Here is a 23,572-nt window from a genome sequence, read left to right as displayed (position 1 = left end):
ATTTTCATTTCTAAACAAGTGGACCTAATGGAATATAGTGTCAATAACTGTAGAGATTAAAGTATTCTGATGAATCACCAGCTACTCAATTTTTTTATAGAAACATAAATGCAGGGATGTAGATAATTCTTCATAGTTATTCAAATAGTCCACTGTTTTAAACTAATTTATGTATATTCAAACTTTTGTTCAAATTATTTTTCACACAATAATATAATCACACTCATTTTATCTATCCATCTAACCAGAATATAATATGGACGATTATGAACTTTATTTGTTTTATGAGTACACTTATGTCATTGTTTTTTTCTGTGTGTGAAGAATGACCAGAAAACTCAAGAATATGTTTGCTTTTTAATTTTTTTTTTTTGGTTTATGTGTAACAGGGATGCCCATTTCTCCATACCTGTATGCCACATAAAATATGTGTTGTGGCCATTACAATGAGTGAATTGGAAAAAGTGAAAAGGATCACAATAGGGTTTAGATTATACCCTCACTTCCTTATAAATCACTTTGCAACAGGTAACTTTGTTATAAAGCTAGTTTATGTAAGTACATTTTTGCAAATAAATTTTAAAATATTTATTTCATATGTTATAATATGTGAAATGGATTTAAAAAATATCTGATTAATAACATTACTTGTGCAAAAATAAGAAAGAAAAAAGTAAAAGAAAACATTACTTGTGTAATGTGTAAAAGTGAGAGAAGTGGAAATAGAAGGAATGCTTTGCAAAATAAGAGGAAAGGAAACAAACACTGTCCTCCCGTTGTTCATCGATTTGCTCGAGCGGGTCCAGTAACGTCTCCATTTTGAGACTTGTTGTTACTGTGTTTGGCATACTGAATATGTCACGGGTAGCTTGCCAGGCTTTGCCATGCAGGCAAGATACTCTTGGTAGCTTACCAGGCTCTCCGAGAAGGGTGGAGAAATCGAACCCGGCTCAGCCGGGCTGGCTGAGCACAAGGCAAATGCCCTACTGCTGTGCTATGGCTCCAGCCAAAAAGGAAAGGAATATAGTAAAATAAATGAAAAGTAAAATATGTGAATGATTATATAGTCTTCATATGTGCCTTGTTCAAGTGTTTCGTCATTGAATAAAAGAAATTCAGCAACCAATTTCTATTATCAACTTTAACTTGCCTGCATCTCATGACAAACAAATTTTAGGTGTTAAAACACAAACCCAAAATCCACACCATTTAATCTATTAAAATATGTTTTGTATATTTTTAATCATTCAAACATTTTCATGATCACTGTTTTTACTGATGATGATATGTAAATGAGAGAATGCATGAGTGAAAAAACTTCACGTTTTAAAATTTCAGTTTACAAGTGTTAAATAATTCATATGATATCAAGACATTATTCTGCCAACTCATAGTTACATTTTATATGAGAACAATTTATTATTTATTTTAAATTGATCCCCTTTGGCCTTACAGAGTTTGGGATAGAGACCAGCCATAAACATGCTAATCTTTTTCTCATCTTTTTTTTAATGGGCTGGAGCGATAGCACAGCGGGTAGGGCGTCTACCTTGCATGCAGCCAACATGGCCGACCCGAGTTCGATTCCTCTGCCCCTCTCGGAGAGCCCGGCAAGCTACCGAGAGTATTCGATATGCCAGACACAGTAACAACAAAGTCTCCAATGGAGACGTTACTGGGCCCGCTCGAGCAAATCGATGATCAACGGGAGGGTCTTTACTTTTTTTACTTTTTTTTAATGTGAAAAAATGATTGTAAACATCATCCTTACTTGTTTCAGGACATCTCATTTTAATTTTTTTGTTTTCTATTTCTGCTTTTATTTTCTTATTTTCTGGTTTGGTCTTGGGGCTCGCACTAGGCAATGCTGAGAGAGGAACCAGAGTGATACTACAAACATTAAGTTTCACCTGTGTTTTCGGAGCTCTTTTTCCCAATGCTTATGTATCACTACTTGAGATTTCTTGGGATGCTTAGGATTTAAACTGGGGTCCTCATATGCTACCCCTATACTATCTTACCTCAAGAGTGATTCATTTATCTCACAGAGCTGGGTTTTATAGTCTCTGAGTTTTGGCCGTTGATGGGATTACACGGCACCAGGGGGCCAGTTGGTGGGTGTGACCCCTGCCTACTGGAATTTGGAGGATCTGGGTGGAGGATGCTCAGCCCCGATCTGAGCAGGCTTGGAGATCTCAGCCCCAGGACCCGCATGCCTTTGTTCCTCTGCCGGTACCTTCATGCGTGTGGAGAGTGGTTTTCTCGGGATTTTGCTCCTTCCCCTCCACCCTTCACCCCCTGGCCATCTGCAAAAGAAAGACATCTGGGCTGGTAACTCGGCCTTGGTTCTCAGAATTCTGCTTGGCTGATAACTCAGCCTTGGCCAATAACTCTAAAACTGCTATCTGTTATCTATAGAAACCACCAGGACGGGAGCAGGGGAGGGAGGAGCAACTGCCAGAATGGCCTGGGAAACAGGATAAGATGACCTATCTGTAACTGTCCATTGTGTTCTTTGAAATCATGCTGAAACTTGCATTTTTACTTACATTTCTCTTTGAAACTGTAAGCGTGGGCTATGTTGCACACACTGACTATAAAGTCAGAAGTGTTCCCCTTACTCAGGATCTTTCTTTGGTCTGCATGCCTGAGAACTTGACTCCAGCTAGCTGGCTTGAATAAGCTCTGCTTGTGTTTTGCATTACTGGTTATACTCTTTGTGTTGTTCGAAAGAGAGAGTATCGGCCTCAGACCCCAACACTAACAAAGACTGTTCATCGAACCTGTAGAATGAAGTTAAGAGACTGAATTCAAAGTAGAGGTTAGAATGGTGATTAAGATTTTCCCTTTTGCAAGTATGCAGAAGGAGAGAATAAAAGTAAATACATCTACTAGAAACAGTCATTTATGAATCCTAAAATTTTAGACATTTTTAATATTCAAGAGCTAGTACAAAGGGGAGGTGCTAGTCTTGAAAGAGGCTGACTCTGGTTCAAATTCTTGGCACCACATGTGATCTTCCAAATACCACCAGAGGTGACTTCTGAGCACAGAGCTGGAGATAGTACCACCCGAGCACCACTGATGTGGCTCAAGGTGGTGACCCTCAAAACTCTCTTGTGTGTGTGTGTGTGTGTGTGTGTGTATTTTCACATACCCAATTTAGGGAGGAGAAAATATTGCATATAGAAGTAAATCCATGGTCAGTCCTAAGATGATAAAAAGTTACAAAAGCAGGAAAGATTGACAATCACCTAAAATAAATCTGTGAGAATTGTAATTGGTTTTCCACTTTAATATTTGAAAGATATGCCAACTTAAAAAAATAAAGTCATAAGTTAATTGCACAAAGAAAAATTATAATGCATAGTTCATCTTCAGCTTATCTTTTCAAATTTGTTACCTCTACGAAATATTTTCATTTGTTATACGCTCCTTTTCATTAATTTTGCATTTATGTAAAATCAGTTCACAAATACTTTTGACATGATTTCTCTAAGGTAATGTAAAATTTGCAACGCAATTATAATTTTAAATTCATAAAATCTCAGATTGTGATCACTGTTATTAATAAAAATTTCTCTTTATATAATAATATTGCAATTGTTTATGGTGACATTTTCCATTATTCTTTTGTGGGTTCATTTTTGTTGCAACTTAAATACTACTGAATCAGTCCACAGAGTGTAATAAGATAAAATGAACACGAATGTTTAAGAATATATTATAATTGTATGCATTTAGAGGGGACTGAAAATAAACACTTAAAATAGTAACAATAAAGATAAAATGAGTAATTTCCATTTCAAATTTTACTACTATAATGGAAACATTTTACACTTAAAATTCATGATATACCTCCCCTTATTTTATTAACATACTCAGCTTGATCTGAGGCCAATTTATTTTGGTTCTAATATATAAAAGAGCAGTAAAAGCAAAGAAACAGAAGACAAATTTAAGGAACTTAGAATTTAGGATATACATACTATTTCTTTCCCTTATTATTTTCTTTCCATTCCTCCCAGGAACAAACTCAGGCCAATTATTTCATGTGTTTAATTTGAGAGACAAAATAAGAACAGAAGGTCAGGAAAGATCATGAACACTGACACTGTTAGTTTCTATTTGTAGTTTCAGAATTTAGAACCAGGTTACCATTTGGAATAGAACATTATTGCTTGAAATATTATCATTAAATTAAAACAAGGGTTTTTATTAATAATAATGCTGCGTATGTGGTTGCTTATGAATGTGAGGGTAATGAGTACAGAGTACTCCTGCACTATCTACAGTCTGCTATAATTTTGCTGAAATATAAAGACAGATGATTTGTTTCCAATTAAAATTTTTCTATCAAGATCAAATAGACAGTAATGTGGCTACGCAGAGTTTGATCCCAGAAGCCACATATGATCCCCCAAGCAACACCAGGAGTGATTTTTTGAGCAGAGCCAACAACAAGCCCTGAACCACTGGGTGTAATTCCAAACACCAGCAAACAAATAAATGAATAAATCACTATTGATACAGAGTCTCGTCAAATCTTTCCTACAATCCTCAAGAACCCACCGGTGCAGGAAAATCTCTTTTGCACAAACATTGTCAAATACAAAAACTGTCAGTGACCACATAAGCATTCTAAGAAGAACATATACTGTATCACAAAATACTAAGTTTTCAGAATTATGGACATAGGGGCTGGAGTGATAGCACAGCAGATAGGGCGTGTGCCTTGTACGCAGCCTGACCCAGGTTCGATTCCCAGCATCCCATATGGTCCCTCAAGCACCACCAGGAGTAATTCGTGAGTGCATGAACCAGGAGTAACCCCTGTGCAATGCTGGGTGTGACCCCCTAAAAAATTAAATAAATAAAAAGCAGAATTAGGGACATAAATTTTATTCTGATTGGTTCAGTATTTATTTTTTACTAAAAGTTTATTTAAAGAAAAGTTTATAAATAAAATGGTTAAGGCAAAATGATCTTTACTGTTAAACATCCAAACATTTTAGGACTAATTTGAAAATTCAAACAAGAATCACAAACCCCAAAACTTTTAAGTTTTGTGCAGGTAATGTAATACTAAATTAGAATTCCAGCTACTTTTGGTGGAAATTTGCTAAAACAGCAGTTAATACTATTACTTTTAGGACTATAATGCAAATAAAATGTCTGTATAGTAGCTACAATATAAAGAAATAATATGAATCACAAATTACTATAGATTAATGGCCCTAATTTATAAAACCAGATTAGCATAGATTATCAGAGCACAGAAGTAGACCTCTTTATCAAGAGATTTATATCTCAGAGACTTGAATTAAGAGGACAGAGAGATTATTTCTGGAGAAAACATATAATACAGAGAATGACAAAAATATAGGTCTAGCCTTTTATAATCATAATGTGAAGTTAAAAAAAATCAATACCTAGACGATGAATATTCCTATAAATTATAACCCTGCAAATATATTTGATTTAACCAAGGAATAAAAAATCAACCAATTACAGACAAACTCAAGAAGTAATATAGTTGTTTTGAATTATCTTGAAAAATATTAATATAAGTAGAAAAGTAGGAGTGTTGTGATACATTCGTATATACCACAATAGTTAGAAGATGTGGTTCATTCTGGTTCATCCTGGCTAGCCAGCATTAACATTATCTCCATCATTAAGAAAACACAACCAGGATTGTAAAATCTGGCTTCTTTCCCTTGATGGGAAAAAAAAAAGAAAGCCAAAAAAATAAAACCAAAAACAGGGCATGCATCTCTACTCAAGTTAGACTGCTTCCTAGGCATTAAATTTACTTTAATATAAAAACCACTGATGAAGAAAATTAAAATATTTCTTGATCTAAAATTCACTGGCTCATAACTAAAGATTAGATTTCCATATAGGTTTTTCCATATCAGTAAGAGTTTTCTGATGCTCTTGATATTATTTTAGCAGATAGACATCAGAACAAGAATGTGTTGCTTACAAAGGAATAGGTGTGTATTATATAAAATATGGTTTAATTTTATCTTGCCCAATTTGTTTTATTTAATTTTAAATCAAACAGTGCAGTGATATTAAATATTAACACTTATTTCTTCACCTTTTAAGCACAGCAATTGACATTTTATTTATAATTCATCACTAAGTGTAGGATAACATAGCCTCAGGTAGTTTAGTTTATTGGGTTGCTCCCATCACAGTGTTTCATTTTCCTCTGTGTTTATTTGTAACTTCTTTCTTTGTGATCTGTTTATTTGTAAATATTGTTTTTCTCTTCTCCTTATGTATTTTGTATAGTTTATTCAGAGCAATGAGCGATAGCACAGCGGGTAGGGCGTTCGCCTTACACGCGGCCAACATGGCCGACCCGAGTTCGATTCCTCCACCCCTCTCGGAGAGCCCGGCAAGCTACCGAGAGTATTCGATATGCCAGACACAGTAACAACAAAGTCTCCAATGGAGACGTTACTGGGCCTGCTCGAGCAAATCGACGATCAACGGGAGGGCCTTTACCTTTTACCTTTATTCAGAGCAATGTCCTTTTTGTATGGGCACAGGGAGACAGTAGTAAAGGCTATGCTTTTGTTATGTGGGAGTCACTTGACTCTAAAGGATATTTTCCTCCTGGGCATCTGTTCTCTTGACCTAAGCCTCAGCTGCCCTTACGTCCTAGCACCCTAAAAAGCAGGGTCCCAACAAGGGACTGGGTGAACCCAGGGCAAGCAGTGAGCTATGGCAAGGAGATGGGCCTGGCCAAAGTGCCCAATGCTTATAAATTAAGAGCTTGGTCATGGACAAATGCTGTCATGATCCAAAAAGTAACAACTAGATTTGGACCCTACTTGGGTTAGGAATGAATATTCTGGCCTGAGCTCTGTAGGCTGAGTGTGTGGCAAAATGTTCCCGGGAAAGCTGCCCCGCAAGCTTCAAAGTATCTCCTACTGTGGCCATAGAATAATAACTAAAGGAGAAAACACCTTAAGAGGTATTTTGCCTGGGGCCATCAGGAAGGGCTTCCTTATGCTGTTTTTGCTTCCAGAGTGGGTGGAGCATGGGCCCGGAGGGCAAGGTGGAGAGAGATAAATAGGGGTGAAGGGAGAAGTGGTTGGAGTCAAAATCAAGAGAAGAGAGGGAGAGCTCAGGCTGCACAAAGCAGCACAGAGATGGGGGGGGGGGGGGGAGGGATTGAGGAAAGACGCACAAGGGAGGAATGAAGGGTAAGGAAGGAAGAATGCGTGAGATTGGAGAGAGGAGGGATTGAATAATCAGCAGCCAGCCTGGTCCTCGTTTTTCCGTCTACGTATCACCTACAGCTTCCAGATCCTGTCCATACACAGGGGCTCGAAGAGCACCAATGCAGACAGTAGGAGAGAGCTGCCCGCAGAGCCCCTGACCCACATCGTTCCTTAGGAGTGTTCTTTATAACTAAGGATTTGTAGAAGTGTTTAAAAACATTTCAATTGTCATTGATAACCCACATTTGGATTAATTTTTTAAAATAAAATGTTACTTACATTGAGTGTGTTGAACCCAATATAATTAGTTAAATTCCACTGATTATAAAATTTACTATTGATACGTAGCTACAATGTTAGAAAGAATAGTTAACAAATCTTTAGAGAGCCCTGCTGAGAGATATCACTATTTGATATTTTCTATTCATTTAATGTAGTGTAAATACCAGTGTTTTATTGCTATTTAAACAATGCTTAATTTCTCTGAAACTTATGTTTATATAATAATGACCATGGACAATAAAAATGTTTGAGTAGTGTATACACAAGTATATGTAAGTCACATATTTAGGGCTTATACTTTCCTCTACAGTATAAAACTGCATTGTGAGATAAGCCTGGCATTTTGTAAGGTGATGCTTAACAGATGCTTGATAGCTCCATGGTTTAGTTTAAGTCCTGGTTCAAGAAAAGGGAATATAAGATTTAAGAACTGACTGAACACTTGAAACATTTTTAGAACTTCAAAGAAAAAAAACTTGGCATAAAAAAATATGTGATTTGAAAAAAATGGATATATTATTATCTATAGAAATTACCCAGTTACAGAATATCTTAAAGTTAAAATGTGGCATGCATACATTTGGAGATGCATTATGCCCTATCACCCATGTGTTTGGGAAGGAGGCAGCTGGCTCTCTTGAGCTACTAGTCAACAGATGAACAAAGTAGCATCCAGAAGTAATTATTTGCAAGAGAATTTAAGTGTGAATTTCTAGAAATATTTAAAAAGAAATGCTAGATTATCTGCAAATGAAATGTACTTTAATTATTAATATAACACATATTTTCTATCAATATGTATATCATAAAGTTATGTCTTTGATCTGGGGATAAGCTTACAGACTACTGAAATAATGGTTCCTTGTGATGCTATTATTTAATTGAGTAAATTTATGCTAACTCCCAATCAGTAATATTTTAAAAATAAATAAATTTGTCTGTGCAATGTGTAGGGTCTTGTTAGATACTCAGCACCCCATATGGTCCCCTGAGCACCCTCAGGAGTGGTTCCTGAGAATAAAACCCTGAGCACTGTCAACTGTGACCCTTAAAAGCAACAAATATAGTAAATACAATTTATTATTTGGGGTTTGGAGATAATTCATGGTTAGGGTGCTTGTGTTGCATGTGTTTGATCCAGATTCCAATCCTGGTATCACAAGTTCTCCAGAGCAGGTATTACTCAGATGCTCCTGTACAGCTTGGGTGGTCTGGATACTTTCCTGTAATGAATTGCCAACTCTATTGCTTGAAAATCACAGGTGGGAATCCTAGACTCTTCAGCATTATTTGGAATACCCCTGTCCCACCTCAGTCCAGGACACAAAAATAATCTTTATGTGAAACAAATAAATATATTTATTTTAGTTAAGCCTTTTAAAAGCAAATGAATACCTTGTTTACCCTTTTTTTCCTGTTTTTTTTTTTTTTATTTTTGGTGGGGGGGCACAACCTGATGTACTTAGGGCTTACTCCTGGCTCTGTGCACAGAATTTTCTTCTGGGGGTTTGAAAGACCACATGGGATGCTGGACATTGAAATTGGATGGCTATGTGCAAGGCAAACTTCCTACTGTCTTTATGTTTGCCCAGCCCCAAAAAGTCAATTACATTTTATTTTTAAATAAGGTAAAGGTAAAGGCCCTCCCGTTGATCATCGATTTGCTTGAGCGGGCCCAGTAACGTCTCCATTGGAGACTTTGTTGTTACTGTGTCTGGCATATCGAATACTCTCGGTAGCTTGCCGGGCTCTCCGAGAGGGGCGGAGGAATCGAACTTGGGTCGGCCATGCTGGCCGCTTGTAAGGCGAACACCCTACCCGCTGTGCTATCGCTCAACTTTTAAGATAAACTTATCATTTCATTTTAAAATACCACCAAAATTTCCTTCTAAAATAATCATATTTTGAAATATCCACTCTGTGCTATTACATGCCAACATTCACTTCCAACTTTACCTCTGAAACTTGATATGATATGACATGATAGGATATATGTTTTAAGCTCTGGATTTGAGTCACTGCGACATAAATTTATCTTTCTGATCTTCAATTACCTATATGTAATGTAAGAATACATAAATTCTCTCTCAATCACTCTATGTCTTTGTAAAAATATTAACACAGCTGTAATTTTGATACTTTATTCAACTGCAAAAGCTTTATTAATCCTATATTTTCCTACTCAAAACACCTTATAATGTCATAAACTTTATTTTAGACATGCTATGTGTGGTTTATGATTTATGCCACAGTTTATGTCATGTGTTTTAGTAAAAAGGACAAAATTTTTCTTTATAAAGTCAAGAAAAGCAAATGTACTGCTGGGCTAAGATTAAGCATGAAAGATTTCATCTGAGAGGGACAATTTGTCAAAATATTATAAGGAGGTACAAACAGAGGGTTATAATGGAAGCAGTCTTGCAACATTAGCTATTTCATTCACTCTCATAAGTCCTGTAATAAATCCACACATACCACACTGGGGACAAGCAGACTGGAAGTCTATTCAGCAGGCAAATTCCCACGGCCAGCAATTCCCTGCAGTGTGGTCAATGTGCCACAGAAGACGGTGTTCCGCTTCTGCTATGATTCATCATTTGCTCTCTGATTGTGAACCATGCTCTGCTTATGATTCACGATCAGAGAGGAATTAATTGGTAAAATTGCAATGCATCGGGGGAAGTTGGACAAAATATAACGCTGTCCATCTTCAGATTTGTTTCTCTTCATGGCCTACTTTTTAATAGTGAACAAAATATAATTTAACTGAGTTAGTGTCTGAATGTGGGGGTAAAATAATTTTTATGAACTTGGCCACATTTTTAATAAAAGGTGTCATTTGTTCTATTAAAGTGGCATTGTTCTATTGAGAAAGTTAATTCTTAATTAACTTTCTTACCCATTTTATATATATAAGAATATATATATATATGAATAAAATTCTTACCCATTATAATAGCAGTGGGTTAGACTGAACACACAGAGGAGTTTTCCTCTTCAAATGACTCTTGAAGGGGGTATAGTGCTGCCAGCAGATCAGTCTGTACCTGTGAGGCGAGTGCATTAGCAGCCTGATGGCGCCTTCAGACTTTCAGATACCCCAAAATTGCTGCTGTGCCTTTGGCCAGACTCCAAAAACTTGGGGCAGAGTTTACCAAGAAAGTAAGTGGCCAAAAGTTAGGTATGTGGGAGACAAACCCACAAACCACTTTCGGCTCAGCTATATAATTGGAGGCATGGCCTCTCTGGTTTCTGATTGAACTGCTTAATGGCCATGATCCCAGAGACTCAGAAACAAATCTCAAAACCCAGCGGCTTTTGGCAGAAATGTGTCCAGTTCCTGCACTAGGTTACCAGCACTGGGCCATCCCAGGCGGGAATAGGTTTTGTGTCTTAGCCTGTTCCCCCTGGCAGCCCAGTGGTCGCCATCCTCCAGAGGCCATTGGACAGTCAGGTTTGGACCCACAGTGACAACACATGCGGGGCCTCATGGGAAAGGGGTGGAGCCGGCCCTTTCCTCCCCAAACCAAAGAGACCCCAAGTCACTGCCTACGAACAGCCTCTCTGGCTCCTGATCAAGCTGTTTAACGGCCATGATCCCAGAGACTCAGGAACAAATCTTGGAACCTAGCAGTTTTTGGCAGAAATCCCTCCAGATATAACTGTTAAAATTTCGGAATTTCAAAATCGTGCAGCCTCTACTGCAGCCACGCAATATCATATGCTATTTATAATCAGCAATAGAAAACAACTTGTCTACTGTTGCCTTTTCAACAGAACTGAGTGTTGAGGTAAAATCCCAAATAATAATGGTGGGTCTGGTGTCAAAATATTGAATGTAATCAAAGAGAGTAATGTGGAAATCATCTGCCCCACAGGTAGGGGGAGGGTGTGGAATGGGGGTATACTGGGGATTTTGGTGGTGGAGAATGGGCACTGGTGAAGGTACGGGTGTTTCATTGTATGACCGAGACTTAAACCTGAAAGTTTTGTAACTGTTTTCACGATGATTCAATAAATAAAATTATAAAAAATTTTAAAAAGGTAAGGTGGAGTTCATGCCCAATTCAATCAGCTAATCAGTGGCTGAATAAATAGCTGTACTCCTATATATATAAAAAAAATCTGGCTACGAAAGTAAAGAAATATGTTGAGGAGGTTGAAAAAAATGACTCTTGACTATGAGAAATTTGGTAGATTCTCCAAGCAAAGTAATAGCAAGTTAGATACTGAAGCATCATTTTTAACCAACAAAAATATAATTAACAAGCAGGATGTCATAACTACACACTATATGTTGATTTACAAATATGCACAAAGTATATCATCTGATGATCATGAAACAATTTAACATTCCTTTGAAATGTGGCAAAAAGAACACGAACTTTAAAATTATACAACCCAAATATCTCACACTGCTCATCAGTCTGACATTGAGAAGTTTATTTAATTTTACTAAGCCGCTGTGTTTTTACCTGCAAAAGAGAATATAATATTTACTTTCAGTGCGGTTGTGAAATTCAAAAAAGCTCTGGTCTATAAAGTAGATAATCTTCTTGAATACAAACTTCATGATTGTTTTGCAGACATCATAAATTTCACTATCATATATAGAAGATTTAGATTAATGGTTATAACTCAGAATGGTATAAAATTCATTTATAATACAATGTAATCATTTAAAGCTTTGAATATTAAATAAAACTTGTACCATTCAGCCTGAGAACCAAAACCTTACTCAATCATCTAGTCAATTTTAAAAAATCATATTTTTCAAAACTGTTCAAATAAGAGATTACCTTTCCCAGAGTAATGAGACAACCCTCCTTCAGACAGGCCAGTGGAGTCATTTTCAAGAAAGCAGATTTTCAAACTAAGCATCAAAACTATTTAATATGAATATGTTTGACAGCTAAACTGTTGGTCAGATATTTTGGTGAACAGTTTTATATCTCGCCATTAAATTTAAATTTCACATGAAATGTTTATGACCTCTTTATTATTCCAAGGAAATGCTTTCCATGATATGTCATTTAATATAACTTTGACTGTTAATTAATAATCCATGAGAAAACTGTCATAGCTGGAATCAGGTGGATGCTTACTTGGGCTCTATTTTGGGCATTTGTATGTGTTCAGTCATTTAACATGCCTTATGTTCAAATGAAATCAATGGAATTGACCATTTTACTTATGAAAAACTAGAATAGGAGAGCTTGAGTAACTGACACAAGGATATTAGGTAAATATCACTTACAGAATAGGAATATGAATCAAAATGACTGAAAAACTCATGCTTTAAAACGTCATGTGCATCATTAGAATGGACAAAATTTATTCAAAATTTATTGATTTGTGCGCTTGCATTAATACCTCAACTATATCGTTACACATAGTTTTCCACACAGTAGTAATCACTCTCATTTTAATTAGTTTTTTACAACAATCAAATGAAATAAATAGGAATGTGATTCCTCTTATAGAGAGTATTAAACTAATTAAACCCAGTGCAAATAACTTTGCATAGATAATATAGTTAATAACTGGGAAAAAAAACAAGGATTTGTATTCAAAGGTCTAAAGCACCAGACTCAAACTTTAACTAACCGATTAATGAATGATGGAAGGGACTTGGACAGTATCATCTTCTAAGGAAATCTTTTTGTTTTTATTTTGGAGCCTCACCCAGTGATACCCAGTGTTTACTCCTGACTCAGTTCTCAGGGATAATATCTGGTGTTGCTCTGGGGGCCCTATGGGATACTCAGTGTCCAACATGGGGTGGCCATGTACAAAGCAATTGTCCTGCCCACTCTATCTCTCTGATCCCTAAAGAATCTTTAATGTAGAGACACCAGCTGTTATGTGGTAAAATACCTCACTGGAAGGCAATATTCAGTCTTTTTTCCTGTTTATATAATAGCTGTGACTATAAAAATTTATCTTTTTAAATCATTGCATACACAAAATAGATGCTGATACTTTCCTGGTTTTTTAAGAGGAGTGAACACTCACTAAAAAAAAATCACAAATATCAGAATATTTCAAAAGGGTCATTTTGAGTTCACATTTTATAACAATTTCATAAGTGGAAATACCTAACACCTTTTCAATCCTTGGTGACATGATACAAATTTCTCCTTTTTAAATTTTCCACTTGTATTGATAACGTTCATGCATTTTAAAGTAAATGTAGGTAGACTATATGGGTGAGTTGTTCTGTTTACCGTGTATCTGTTTTTATTTTTTTAATGAAGGAAATTTTAAAACTCACAAATGTACTTATTACAAAACAGATTTAAGTCAATGGATTTATTTAGGAACCTTAACATTGATTCCATTTGCTAAATGAGCATTGGTGGCCATTTTATGTGATTGTGTGGAGTATGCCAAGGTTACACTGAAAATACTGCCCACACAGAAAAGACTGAAGTCAGGAAATATGGCTATTTTCTTTCATACATGAAGGTCACACTACTATTTCTAAAAGAACTATAAACAATGATGACATTGAGGTTTAAGGTTCAGTGGTATTTTAATGTAATTGCTGGCCTGAGATATTTCGTAATGTCAATAGATCTTGCCTCGAGGAAAATGAGTTAATATAGTATAGTAAAGAATGATTTAACATATAACACGGAGAGAGAGAGAGAGAGAGAGAGAGAGAGAGAGAGAGAGAGAGAGAGAGCATAAATGAGATTTTACTGTAGTTATCAATGAGAATGTCAATAAGAGTTGCCAATGATCAATCAAGAACTATATTTCAAGGAGAACCCCTTTATATCTAAGTCTTGGAGAAAGTTTACAAGGCTCATCTTCATACCTGACCTGATGGCAGGCAGATGTAAAATAATGTGAGGATTGTTTTCTGTTGCTGACAGAGAGTATCATATTTGCTAAAAACAAAAACAGAAAACATAAAAAAAGGGAAAATGATTGATGAAACTTTTAAAGAGCAAGTGGAAAATGCTAAACTTCTGTCTTCTTATAACAGTGATGCTTTACATTAAAGATTATAATGAACCCTGGGTTCAGAGTGAGAATGTAGTGGGTAAAGTTCTTCCTTTGCATGTGGCCAACCTGTGTTTAATCCCCAACAAACTTATGGTCCTCTGAGTCCAACAGAAATAATCCCTGAGCACAGATCCAGGAGTAAGACTTGAGAAGCATTTTGTGTGTGGCCCCAAACAAAAACTTTTTCCAACCAAAGTAACGTATCATCCATTCTGTTTCTGGAGAATAAACAAGGTAAAAGAGACAGGAAAATGAGTTTCTGTTCCCTGAGAAATTTATTCTCACATTTGAAAAACGAGGATAAAGTTGGCAGAAGACATGATCTAAGATCTGTTCCAGTGAACAGAAACAAAACAAACAAAACTCATAAAACAAAATAGGGTTTTGAGATAAACATGCTAATGAGAGGAGAAATCAATAATGCATGCCATGTATATTTAAGCTTCACATCAAACCCTCTATTCATGACTTGAACTAAGATAAGGAAATGATTCAAGGTGAGTACATAGCTTTGGCAAACACTTGAACTAACAGGATATGTGAGACAGAAAGGTTAAGTCCAAATGGTGGTCCTCTTGTGTAATGATTTTAGTATTGGATCTCTAACAGACTATGGCATATTACAAAGATTCTTTTGTCATGTTAGGATAAATATGGCAATGGGTAATATGTTACTACTATATTACAATGAAAATAAGTTCAACAGAGTCCCAAGAGTGAGATGAGAATGTGTGATATGTTCTTTACCAAGGTATTAGATTTTACATAGGATTTAATACTTAAAAATGTATATTATGTTATATCATCCCCAAATTAACTCTAAACATTTTATCATTTCAAAAGTTAAAGAGGAAGAGATAATACAGCAAGAAAGCACATTTGCCTTACATGTAACCCAGCAGGGTTTGATTCCTCTCAAGCACTGCCAGGAGTCGTCCATGAGCACAGAGCTAGGAAGAAACCCTAAGCATAGCATGATGCGCCACCCTCTCACCAAAAAAAAAAAAAAATATATAGGAGAGAGAGAAGAAGAAATTAAAGAATGGAAATATAAATAGAGTAATGTAATATATTTATCTCAACTTTTTAAATGTACATGGAAAGAAAGAAAACATGGAAAACTACATCAATGAAACAGTGATCTAGAGTTCAGGCAGAGAAATGTATTGGAAGCTTGCCTTTTGATAGTTTTAGATACAAGTCACTACAAATATGAAATAAAGATAATATTTTAAGTGAAATAAAGATAAGAGACAACATTTGATTGCATATGAATCTTTCTTACATGTCGTGACTTTTAAAAGAAAAATAATAAAGAAGATATATAATTATACACATGCAGGCCCTCCCGTTGATCGTCGATTTGCTCGAGCGGGCCCAGTAACGTCTCCATTGGAGACTTTGTTGTTACTGTGTCTGGCATATCCAATACTCTCGGTAGCGTGCCAGGCTCTCCGAGAGGGGCGGAGGAATCGAACTCGGGTCGGCCATGTTGGCCGCTTGTAAGGCGAACGCCCTACCCGCTGTGCTATCGCTCCAGCTACACATGCACATATAAGTTATATGAGATCAATTAATTGCTTCTGTTATGTTGACATTGCTGACATTTTTGTTATAGTCATGACTTTTCTCTCTTTTATTAACAGTATCCATGTTTTCATGCTTTCTTTTGGTGCTTAATAAACATATCTAAAATGAATTAAGTTGTAATCTGATGTTACTAATGTTTACTTGTGTTATTTAAGTAAAATGAATATGTTATCATTATATAAAATATATATTTTCAACTTGAAAACTGTAGTGAGCCCTTCAAACAATAAAAGTGTACTGATTCAGCAGAATGCCTGGTTTTTTAAGATCTGCTGACTAATCCATTTATTCTGAATCAAGAAATAACAATCAAACAACAGAAAGAAAAACTTGCAATTGGTTTATACTGGTTGGGAGATGAAGGTTCTAAATATCTCTCAAGGTCATTCCAACATTTATCAGCTTTTAGAACCAGAAAATTACTGTTTCTATCTATTCTGTCTACTGTCATGTAGTATAAACTCATTTCCTTCTCTTGATTCTCTGAAACTGGATCTCACAATCACAGAATTGTTTTATTTTTCAGAAAATAAAGAACAAAATAAGGTCCTATCAACTGAACAACTGAGAACAGACCATGCATAATAAGGCAATAATGAGAAAATACAGAAGCATAATAAAGGAGATTGGTAACCTATATTTCTGTGTGAAAAAAATACAACATTTTTTATAATAATGATAGACCCAGTTTATCCAGCTTTCAAAAGATATAAAAGTCATCTTTTAATGGACTGAAGAGCAATACTTATAATGAAAGTAAAATATATTCTGTTCAGATCAAAAGTACTCCCCAAACAATTTACACACAACTTTATACTTTCATTCGATAGTCTAGAGAGTGCTTTTAGGTATTCACTTGAGACAGATACAATTATAGCATACTAGAAAAAGCTTAAAATTGATTTTTTTACTTTCTTAATATAAGGGGATTACAATTAATTTTATACTTTTTAAAGCACAAACAACTTAATCTGATATAGAGTACTCAGGACAACAAAAAATCAGGACTATTCAAGCAATTCAGAACTATTGTGAATCATAAAGAATCACAGAATTGAAAGAATATTTTCTTACAAAGATTGTTATGTAAATATACTACAAGTTGTGTATATTTTAAAATCTTTACATTAGTTTAACGTCTATACAAACAGATTATATGAATGAAAAAAAAAGCAGACTTCTATTTTTTTCTTAACTATAAAAAGAGCAAAATGGTGATTAAAAAATAAGGCCTAAATAAAAAACAAACAGCAAGATACCCATGAAAATACCCTCCTTTTTCACTGCTTCCAGGAATGTGTTGCAATTTACATTTTGGTCAGCTGAGGTTCAAATTATCTAGCTCCATGTGTGACAGGAACCCTCCGGCCTACTTAGATCCTTAAGGACAAAGAGGATAGTTTCAATTATTTCTTTTGAATGACTTATCCAAGGTTAACCTCAGCATGGGGCAAGGTATTGGGTGCCTCATGCATGCAACCATGTAATTATGCAGTTAAGTCAATTTTCTTAATTAATTTAGGTATGCTTGAGAAGCTAATATGTCTTGAATCTGAAAATTCCTGTAGCTCTGTTACCAAAGAGAATTTAGGCTCCCTGAAGTGATCCAATTGATCACATCTTTCATAAGCTTTGGAAAGATGACTTTAGGCAGAGGAGACTGAATTCTTGAAGTTTAAAATCTTGCATAAAAATGGCCTTTAAAAACAGACTTGAGTAGCTGTGTCTGAAACCACCAGTTTACCTGGTGGTTCTGTGTGCATAAAAGAATCTGCAGGGATATATACACATTGGCCCTGTCTGGAGTTAAATGAATCAGTAATGAAACTCAGACACTAGTCACAGGAGGAAATTGAGCTCAGCCAAACAAAAAATATGAAGCCAGTCGGTGACAGTTTGCCAAAATATTTTCAAATGAGGTAAGGAGTAGATGAGCCTAAGTGACAAAGGAGTGGTTCAGATGTATCAGACTCAGTTTTATCCCTTGCTTAACACAGCCTCACATATCTTGATCCCTTGACCCTGAACACATGTACCAATCCCAACACAGCTCTTCTCTCTAATAATGGAGCCTACTACCTTCTCTCTATTGTTCCTTATTTCCAGTTTCATTTTTGATAAGACCAATATTTGCTGTGCATTAAATGAAGGACTCATTGCTCAGCTCATTTTTCTCCATGAGTATGGTTTATAATAATGGGCACAGTTAGAACTTTTCCTCCCTAGAAGGTTTAAGTCACTTGCTTACAATAGCAGCACACTACTCTGGGACAAATGATGGACTCATTTTTCCCTTTTGATCTCTGTCCTGAGCACAAATCAGGTGTGGGTGAAATAACGGAGAAACAGCTTTTTCTAAATCAATGTACAGTAGAATTACAAAACAAAATAAATCAAAATAAAAAGAAATTCTGTATAGAAAAATCTGTGAATAGTCAGGTTTGAACTGGCCTCCTAAACTCAGACTTCTAAAGAAGACTTCTTGTCAACAAAAGAAAGACACTTGCTTAGATGTGAAAATATCTGATGATTGTAAGCAAAGCAGGAATTTAAGGCAGAGTGGAGAAATTAGAGAATTTAGTCAGATAATATAAAATTAGCTAACAAGAATGCTGAAGCTGCTAATTTCCCCCCCACACACACACAAATCATGCGCATATATTTACTATATACAATCAATAAACAAGTAAATTTAATACATTTTAAAAGTCCTGCTATTATTAATTTTCATAAAAGAATTACTTAATTTCAGCTTTATGGTCTATTATACATGCATGCTCTAAAAGGATGAGATTTGATGAAAAGTATAGATATTGTTCATGCAACCTAGCAAAAAATTCCACGACTTAGATTTGATCAGGTGGTAACTTACAGAAAGCAGATACTGAAAAAAAAATGTAGACGAACTCTACAAGAAGCTTTTAACAATTTCAACATGAATTTCAAGTGAAATATTATCGCTAAAGGCATACTCATTCCTTACATTCTGAGGTATAGCAAGAAACATTAAATGCTGTCTTTCTAATTTTCAGATAAATAAATATCCTATGCTGAGTCATGATGTAAATTTTTCACATTTAAATACTACGCAGTAATACCATACATGTATCACGAAACAATATATTTAATAAAGGTAAAGGGAAAGGCCCTCCCGTTGATCGTCGATTTGTTCGAGCGGGCCCAGTAACGTCTCCATTGGAGACTTTGTTGTTACTGTGTTTGGCATATCAAATACTCTCATATATTTATTTATTTATTTATATATATTTATATTTATTTATTTATTTATCATATATTTAATGAGGACTTAAAATACACAAGTCTTGGGGTTTAACGACAAAGTTCTCGATGAGCAAATTAAATTTAAAAATATATCAAATTAGAATTGTATCACCATTGAACCAAAAGAAACAAATGAAAAATCAGGGTTGTACTTACCACAGTGAAGTTCATAACTTTCAAAATCCAAATTGTCATGGCTAAGTTAACTATCATAGTAACCAACAGCAGAAGGACAAAGAAGTATAAGCACCTCTTTCGCCATCCATAAATTCCCACTGGGTAAAGTTGTGCATTCTCAGCCCTTGGCAAGGTATTCTGTTGTGTTGCTAGTATGTATTGTTCTCGTGTCATCTAAAAATGAAAGAAGGAAGGAAAAGAAAAGAAAAGAAAAAGCATTCAAAAATAAAACCAATGACTTCTATTTTAAAAGATACAAAATAACAGAATAATGTGCAGTGAGTGCTCTATTAGTCTAGTGAGCTAACGGCGACTGTTGCATAGATAAAATTATTTATTCATTTAGGTCATTTAACCATTATTATTAATGTTTTTTTTCTGTAGAGTTAACCAACTACTTTTTATAATTATTAGAGAGATAATATTTTCAGATTGCCCAGAGCCAATAAGTTGTCTTTGTCTCAGAAATATCTGATAATTCCTACTCTTACAAGCAAACAACCATAATAAAGCTATCTTATCACAACCATATAAGCTATCTTATAACAGGATTTATCTATTCTTCAGGATAAACCGAGCCAACCATAAAAGTTTTTCTGTGCCTTCACCGGAAATTGCTCAGTATAAATATTTTAATAAAATGTAAGTGTATTAAGAAGTATGAAACGAAAATTTATTTTACTTAGAATTCCACAGTTGCTTAATGAAATTTTTATTTAAAATATTATTTTAGTTTTATGAGTGAGAAAAAAAATAGTCTATCAAGACACCACAGTGTACTGTATTATCCTACAATATGATTCTTTAAAGCAGAAATCTGCTTTGTATGGGCTGGGGAAGGCATAGTGCACGATCTTCACGTGCAGAATGCCTGGGTTCCTATCATGGGATAGTCCCCTTAGTACCCAAAAAGCTTGGCACAAAGAGCCCCTAGGCACTTCTGGGTGAGACCCCCATATAAATAAAGTTTACTTCTAAATTGATGGGTACAAATTAAAGCATTTTTACTCTCTAATACAGTCTAGAAACATGAATTCAAATGTACAAGAAGGAGCTTAGGAAATAGCACAAGGATTAGCGCACACACCTTCAATATCCCTGACCTGTTTGATGTGCACAAGAATCACCAGGTGCAACCCTGGAGGTCCCAGAGCTTTGGTGAACATGACCCTGACCATGGAAGTCCAGAGAATAGCAGAGCCCAGCAGCACCTTCATCTCAAGCCTAGCCTTAGAGCATCTGACCATTTTGCTCAACAATCTCTTGGCCCCCAGAGCACTGGCTGGAGCTCCCTTAAAATGAGATAAAAAATGAAATAAAATAAAATAGTAAAAAAATTCATGGGCATCTACTTTTTAATAATAAATATTTGTAACTATAGAAACATTATTTTTTTGACCAAACATGATAACCTCTCAGTGTCTGTATTGCAAACCATAACGCCCAAAAGTAGAGAGAGAGTATGCGGACTATTGTCTGCCATGGAGGCAGGGGGAGGGTGGGAAATGGGAGAATACTGGGGATATTGGTGGTGGGGAATGTGCACTGGTGGAGGGAGGGTGTTTGATCATTGTGTGATTGTAACCCAAACATGAAAGCTGATTCAATAAAATAAAAAAAAACATTATTTTTTACAAAACATTATATTTATTGGAAAATATTGTGCAAATTATTTCTCTTTAGGTTTTACTCAGACTGTTTTTATTGGGTATATCTAGAACTAATGTGCCAACAGAAATAATGCTGAATAAATCATATCAAAATAGAAGTGACATAAATAAAGAATTAAAGGTACCAAAGTTATGATTTTCACTGGCTCAATGATGCTCTAAACAAAATGTTTTGAAGTGAAGGAAAATAAGCTATTTCACATTTTTCCACTTTTGTTTAAATTTTCAAGTTGTAACTTCCAGAGGCCAGTGAACTATTTCAGGCTTAAGGAACACACCTTGCCTGCAGCTAACTCTGTTTTATCTCCAGCACCACAAATTCCCCCAAGTGTTACTGCTTTTACCAAAAGTCCATGTAGCACCACATCCTCAAAGTTCCACCATAGTTGGCTCAGAATCTCAGTGAAGTGAGCTCTCTGTGGGATCCCTAGTCTTTCCAATAGAATAAAATCTTGCAAGTACATTTAACACTATCATATGTATTTCCTCCAAGTTTAGAATTGAAGTGCATAGGGATCACATAATCAAACATTTTAATTAATCAAATAATAATGTTAGATTCAAAGTTCTAATAACAGCAGAGAAAAGCTTTCATGATACAAAGTTAACTTATTATTTATCTGCTAACATTACTCTTTAAGATAATAATTCATGAAGATGAGAATTTTAGTCTTGTAAATTCTAATTTGAAAGAGAGATGTTCTGGGTCTGGAGAGATAGTACAATGAATAAGGTGTGCTTGCTTTGCCTGCAGGTGACTTGGGTTTGATCCATGGCACTCCATTTGGTTTCTAAATCCACCAGGAATAATCTCTGAATGAGTGCAGAGCCAGGAGTAATGACTAAGCACAGCCTGATGTGGCCCAGAAGCAAAAGAGAGAGAGTGATCAGAGGGGAAGAGACCGATCAAAGGAAGAGAGGAGAAGAGAGGAGAAGAGAGGAGAGGAGAGGGAGAGGGAGAGGGAGAGGGAGAGGGAGAGGGAGAGGGAGAGAGACAAAGACAGAGAGAGACAGAGAGAGTGAGCGTAATGTGCAGGAGATGACTTTGCTAAAGGACTTATAATTAATTTGATCATGATTACAAAACGTATTGAGAATATGTTATGAGATGAATATAGAAGGAACTTCAGGAACTGTCCAGTTTGTAATGACAAATACGATGCTCTCTTGCCACATGTATTCATTGGTCAGACTGCCTTCCCATCCCCTATAGCCAATGGCCATGGACGAAAAAAGGAGAAAATGGAGACCAGGATAATTGGTGATCAATTGTCATTTATTCCAATCTAATCTTCCTTTGTCTTCTTCAATCTCACTCACTGCCCATATTCCTCCTCATCCAGACCAATCTCACAGCCTAGTTATAGAAAACAGTTTGGTGTAGCAATCGCACCAGGTGAGATAGCACTATCAACATATGGAAGCCCTTTCTTCCAGGGAAGCTGTAGTAAAACGAAGGTATCCTTCAGCTAGGAGATCCACCTGAGGGCAGAACTTCCTCTAAGGGTGTACTTCTCTTTTCCTTAGTTCATAAACAATCATCTTAGATTTACTCCTTAATAATCTTTCTAGTCTTTTTATATGGGCATAGTAAGATATATTAAGCTTATATGATGGCTCTTCTGGGGACATCTCCTTATAGATCTCAGACTACAGTCCCCAGGCCTAGTCCTTCTTAACCTTAGCAGGGTTCTTGTCCAGTCACTTCCCTTTGGGTCATGGCAGCATTTTCCCACGACCATGCTTATAATTTATCATTAGTTTCATGGCACTTAGCCTGACTTGTTTTGATGCCACGTTAGTTTAAAGTTTGCCCTGGGTCCATCCACTACCTTTGTTGGAATCCTGCTTCTGGGGTGCTAGGAACTAAAGACAACTGTGGCATAAGTGGACTAAATATGACAGATGTCCAGATGACTTTCAAAGTCAATGAACTTCCAAATTACAAAAGCATAACATTAACTGTCCTTCTATGTCTATACAAAAGGACATTACTCTAAAGTAAACTATGCAAAGGACATAAGGGAAAGAGAAAATCAGTGTTTCACTTACAAATACAAAATCCATATCTCTGAAGAAACTGACTTTACAAGTCACAGCTTCTGGTTAGAGGAAATGAGTGATTAGCAGATTGAGAAGCAGAGCATAAAGGAGAAATTAAAGATGAATACAGAGGAAATGGGAGTGCTTTGGGAGTATTGCGATGGATGGGTGTTACTCAGTAAACCTAAGTTATGTACAGCAGAGAAGATGTGGTCAGAGGAGAAATGGCAAACCAATGTTAAACCTGAAATGTTTAGAACTATAATCCAACAG

The 23,572-nt window shown here is 35.8% G+C and overlaps 1 protein-coding gene across 1 annotated transcript in view; it reads right to left on the bottom strand.

Annotated features, from left to right (window-relative positions):
- Positions 1 to 23,572, bottom strand: part of SGCZ (sarcoglycan zeta) — a 1,114,038-nt gene that overhangs the window by 424,306 nt on the left and 666,160 nt on the right. Inside the window, exon 3 of the mRNA XM_056114214.1 lies at positions 19,566 to 19,760. Coding sequence (XP_055970189.1) covers positions 19,566 to 19,760 — 195 coding nt within the window. The remainder of the gene's footprint in view (positions 1 to 19,565; positions 19,761 to 23,572) is intronic.

This window comes from Sorex fumeus, unplaced genomic scaffold (genome assembly GCF_029834395.1).
Source record: "Sorex fumeus unplaced genomic scaffold, SorFum_2.1 ptg000024l, whole genome shotgun sequence".
NCBI lineage: Eukaryota > Metazoa > Chordata > Mammalia > Eulipotyphla > Soricidae > Sorex > Sorex fumeus.
The sequence above is the reverse complement of the archived record's forward strand: the minus strand, read 5'-3'. Positions and strand labels throughout refer to the sequence as shown.